Source organism: Rhincodon typus, chromosome 23 (assembly GCF_021869965.1).
Source record: "Rhincodon typus isolate 14 chromosome 23, sRhiTyp1.1, whole genome shotgun sequence".
Classification (NCBI taxonomy): Eukaryota; Metazoa; Chordata; class Chondrichthyes; order Orectolobiformes; family Rhincodontidae; genus Rhincodon; species Rhincodon typus.
In genome coordinates this window covers 7,612,787-7,617,803 of record NC_063354.1, presented here as the reverse complement: position 1 = coordinate 7,617,803, position 5,017 = coordinate 7,612,787, and the positions used below count along the sequence as shown (strand labels likewise).

The following is a 5,017-nucleotide window of genomic DNA, read 5'->3' as shown; positions in this document are numbered from 1 at the left end:
CAACCACCTCCTTATCTGTTTTAGACTTTCACTGTTTCCCTGTCAGTGTGACACCTTCTGTCCTCACCACACCTCCTCACCCTTTACCCCTCTGTGTGTTCTCTGGGAATCTCCCGTTCCCTGTTTCCCCTCTCTCCTCCCCCATTTCACCTTCCCCCCACCCTTCTCCCCACCACCTCTTCTCCCTGTCCTGTTATCCTCCCTGACCCATCCCTCTCTCTTCCCTATCCCACATTCTCTTCGCCTTCCCTCATCTCCTCCCTCTCTCCCTACTCCACACTTTCCTCCTCCTGTCTATCCGAGTTTCTCTCCTGTCTCTCCCCACCCCACACCTTTTATCCTCCAACTCCCCTGTCTCTCCCTCCTCCTCCCCCCACTCCTTCTCCCAAAGTCGATCTATTCCACTCTCTCCTTCCTGTCCTCCCTTCCCACCGTCTTTCATTCTCCCCTTCCCTGTCCCACTCTATTTCCCTATTCATCCTCTTCCCTCCGTTCTCCCTCTTGTACTTTCTCCATATCCCTCTCTCCCCCATCCCTCTATCCCTCCCTCCATCCTTCTCACTTCTCTCCCCCTCTCCGTCCATCTTCCCCATCCATCTCTCCCTCTCCATCTCCCCCTCTCCCTATCCCTGTCCATCTCTCTTCCTCTCCATCTCTCCCTCTCTCTCCATCTCTCTTCCTCTGCATCTCTTCCTCTGCGTTTCTTCCTCTCCCCCTCTCCCTGTCCACCTCTCCCTGTCTACCTCTCCCCGTCCACCTCTCCCTCTCCCTCTCCATCCCTTCCTCCCTCCCCCCCCCCGCCCCCCCCCCCCCCCCCTCTCCGTGTCCATCTCTCCACTTCTCCCTCTCCCTGTCCACTTCTCCCTCTCCCTCTCTTCCTCTCTCCCTCTCCGTGTCCATCTCTCCACCTCTCCGTCTCTCCCTCTCCCTGTCCATCTGTCCACCTCTCCCTGTCCCTGTCCATCTCTCCACCTCTCCCTCTCTCCCTCTCCCTGTCCCTATCCTCCTCACATCTCTTCTCCCACCACTCACCATGGTTTTGATGAGGGCGGGGGCCCGGTGCTGACTGCCCTGCTCCGGCTCCACGCCGTTCCCTGCCGCCTCTGGCCCCGGGCTGGGCTCCGATCTGCGGATGTAGGGCGAGCGGCGGATGCCGGATAGGAGCCCGGAGGCTCTGCCGACCGAGTAGTAGGTGGGTCCGGCTGCCTGCTTGTACCAGGCTTGCCCGGGGCCGGGCAGCAAACTGGCCAGCAGCATACTGAGCGCTGCCAGTTTCAGTGAGCTCTCCAGGGCTGGCATCTTTGTATTTCAGTGAAACTGGCGGCAGAGGCTCCGAATGGGAAAGGGACCATCTCCAGCTCCTTTTAAATACCCCCATCCCTCCGTCACATCACACGCCCCCTTTACACTGTGCACCAATGCGGAACCATCCAGGGACTCTCTACACCCAGTTAGGGAGCGATCACTGACAAAGTCAGCATTTATTACCCATTAGTAATTACCCCTTCAGAAGATGGTCACTTGGAGATATAGAATTGTACAGCACGGAAACAGACCCTTCGGTCCATCTCATCCATGCCGACCTGATATCCTAAATTAATCTAGTTGCCTGCATTTGGTCCCTATCCCTCTCGACGCTTCCTATTCATACACCCATCCAGATGCCTTTTATAAGCTGTAACTGTACCAGCTTCCACCAATTCCTGAGTTAGCTCATTCCACACATGCACCACCCTCTGCATGAACATGTTGCCCCTTAGGTCCCTTTTGTATCTTTTCCCCTCTCACCTTAACCTTACGCCCTCCTGGTTTTGGAATCCCTTACCCTAGGGAAAAGACCTTGGCTATTTACCTTATTTATGCCCCTCATGATTTTATGAACATCTGTAAGGTCATCCCTCAGCCCCTGACCTTCCAGGGAAAATAGCTCCAGCCTATTCAATCTCTCCCTATAGCTCAAACCCTTCAAGCCCAGCAACATCCTTGTATTTCTTTTCTGAATCCTTTGAAGTTTCACAACATCTCTGCTACAGCAGGGAGACCAGTATTGAATGCAGTATTCCAAAAGTGGTCTAACCAATGTTCTGTACAGCCACAAAATGACCTACCAACTCCTATACTCAATGCACTGACCAATAAAGGCAAGTGTTTCAAACACCTCCTTCACTATCCTGCCTACCATCTTCTTGAAACACCTGCTCTGCTAGCTTTGCGGGGACACTCTGAGGGGAGGGAGTCCCTGGATTTTGACTCACTGAGCGATATATTTCCCCCAAGTCAGGGGGGTGTATGACTCCGAACATCTCTCGCAGGTGGTGATGTTCATTGGAGAGGCATTTACCCTTCAGGGAGACACTTTTGGTGCTAAGTGCTCAGATTGGGGGTGGGGAGGTTGCTGGAGTCAGAGTACAAGGGAATAGACAGTATATGAGAGGAGCAGCGTTCAGGTTAAACAGTGGTTTAGACAGGGCTAAGTGGTGTGATGTCAGTATCTGTGATTCCCAGAACTGGACACTAGCTGGAGACTGGGATGAGGTTGTAGATTTGCTCATCGAGCCGATGGGTTTGATTATAGACATTTTGTCACCCTGCTAGGTAACATTGTCAGTGCGTCTCCGGTGAAGCGTTAGTGTTCTGTCCCACTTGTTATTTATATGCCTCAGTTTGCTGGGGTGGTTGCCATTACCTCTGATTCTGTTTCTCAGTTTGTATATCAGTAGCTGTCACAGGATGGTTGTTGGTTTGTGGACTACCCTGATACCTAGGGGTCTGAGTATCTTGTGGTCATCTCTGTATGGGAGGGTGACTAGTGTGTCTAACCATGTTGTCTCTTCTTATTGTGGTGTGTTGCAGAGGTAACAGCAGATTGTACTTTTTGAGTATCCATTCCTTTTAAAAACTCTGTGTAGCTGCTCCTGTTCTGTTTTGCACAGTTCCAGGTTAGTGCAGTGTGTTGTGTCCTATGGGTGTTGGGGTGGTTGCTGGTGTAATTAAGTATCTGGTCTGTGTTGTCTGTGTATGCTCGTCTGGAGTTCCCCGTTGTTCTTATGTTCCACCATTAGGTCCAGGAAGGGTAGTCAGTTGTTGTTCTCTTCTTTTGTGAATGTTATTCCATTAAGAATGTTGTTTGTGTGTTGGTGGGTTTCTTCTAGTCTTGTGTGTTTGATAATCATGAAGGTGTCATCTACATAATCGGACCCAGAGTTTGGGGTTGGATAGTGGGGAGCACTGTCTATTCTAACCTTTAGATTACCGCTTCTGCAATCAGTCCTGATATTGGGGATCCCACTGGTGGTCCGTTGATTTGTTTGAATATACGGTTGTTGAAGGGGAAGTGGGTTGTGAGGCACAGATCCAGAAGTTTCAGGGGCTGTCCTTGTTGATGCTGTTGGTGTCATGGGGTGCCTGCCTTCCTGATTCATCCAGCAGCGTGACAATTGTCTCTTTGGCCAGATCGATGTTCATGGAGGTAAATAGTGCTGTTACCTCAAAGGATATCATTATCTCATGCTCTTCTATCCCAGTGTCCTTGATGATGTTGAGGAATTCTCGGGAGGAGTGGATGGAGTGGGTAGTGTTGTCAACTAAGTACTTCAGTTTCCATTGTAGTTCTTTGGCTAGTCTATATGTTGGTGTGCCTGGTAGTGAGGCAATGGGTCTGAGGGGTACCCCTGGCTTGTGTACCTTGGGGAGTCCATAGAATCAGGGTGTGTTGGATCCCTCTGGCTTCATTTTTTTGTTGTCTGTCTTGCTGATATCTCCTGAGTTGTGTAATTGCTTCAGGGTTGTTGTGATCCGGTTCCCGCACTGTGGTGTTGGGTCTATCACCATCTGTTGGTATGTGTCAGTATCTGCTAGTAGTGTGTTAGCTTTCTCAATGTATTGGGCTCTATTAAGGATTGCGCGTCCTTTGTCCACCAGTAAGATTACAATGTTTCTGTCTTTCTTGAGTCTTTCCAGGAATTTCTTCTCTTCTGTGTTGAATGTGTTCCACTTACCTTTTCTGCTCAGTGTTGGGACTATCGTCTGTGTGGTGGTCTGTTGTATTTCCTCTGTGAGTCCGTTGCTCTTTAGTGTTGATTCCAGTGCAGCCAGGCATCTCTGTAGTTATAATTCAGTCTGTGTACTAGGATGGTCTTCTCAATGTCTGTAAGTGGTCGGTATGAGATGTTCTTGATCCATGTTTCTGTGTTGTCCATGTCATTGTTGTGAGTGAGTTTGGACATTTTATCTTGCAGGGCGATTCTTTTCTTTGTTCTGGTCCTCTGTTGTTGTATGCTGATGGCTTGTTCCAGTGTGGTTGCCCATTCTTGGTCAGTTGAGTTGGAGTCCAAGGTATCAGGCTACCCTACAAATCAACAACCACCCTGCAACAGCTACTCATGAACGTAAAGGATCCCATACCCTCAACCAATAAAACTAATGCAATATACAAAATACCATGCAAGAACTGAGAGACACACTGGAAGAATACTGACAATAAAGGATACACAAACACCAACTAGCCACCAAAAGACACGACATATTCTCACTGGCCTCAGTACACACGGACAAAGAAAGACACAAATTAGACTGGGACAACGCATCCATAAAAGCACAAACCAAACAGAGACATGCCAGGGAATTCCTGGAGGCCTGGCATTCTAACCGGAACTCCATCAACAAACACATTGAACTGGACCCGATATACAAACCACTGAAAAACAGAACCGGAAATAATACCATATAAATAACAAGCGGGACGGAACACCAACGCTTCACCAGAGCCGCACTGACAATGTTACCTAGCAGGGTGACAAAACATCTATACTCAAACCCACTGGCTCAGTGAGCATGTCTACAAACTCATCCACAACCCGAGCTACACATCTTCTCAAAAACTGGAGACTGGGATGTAAAAGATTCTCTTGTTTTGTATTCCATGCTCCTCTTTTTTAAAAAAACCGAAGTGTCCATGCACTTTCTAAACTGTCCTATTAATTTGACCCTTTGAAGGTTTCTGACCTTGTTAAATTCC

At 49.0% G+C, this 5,017-nt stretch overlaps 1 protein-coding gene across 1 annotated transcript in view; it reads right to left on the bottom strand.

Moving 5' to 3' along the window:
- npb (neuropeptide B) overlaps positions 1-1,331 on the bottom strand; it is an 8,041-nt gene extending 6,710 nt beyond the window's left edge. Inside the window, exon 1 of the mRNA XM_020524136.2 lies at positions 1,033-1,331. Within this exon, the coding sequence (XP_020379725.1) occupies positions 1,033-1,299 (267 nt within the window). The 5' untranslated portion in view covers positions 1,300-1,331. The remainder of the gene's footprint in view (positions 1-1,032) is intronic.
- Between the last annotated feature and the right edge of the window lie 3,686 nt (positions 1,332-5,017).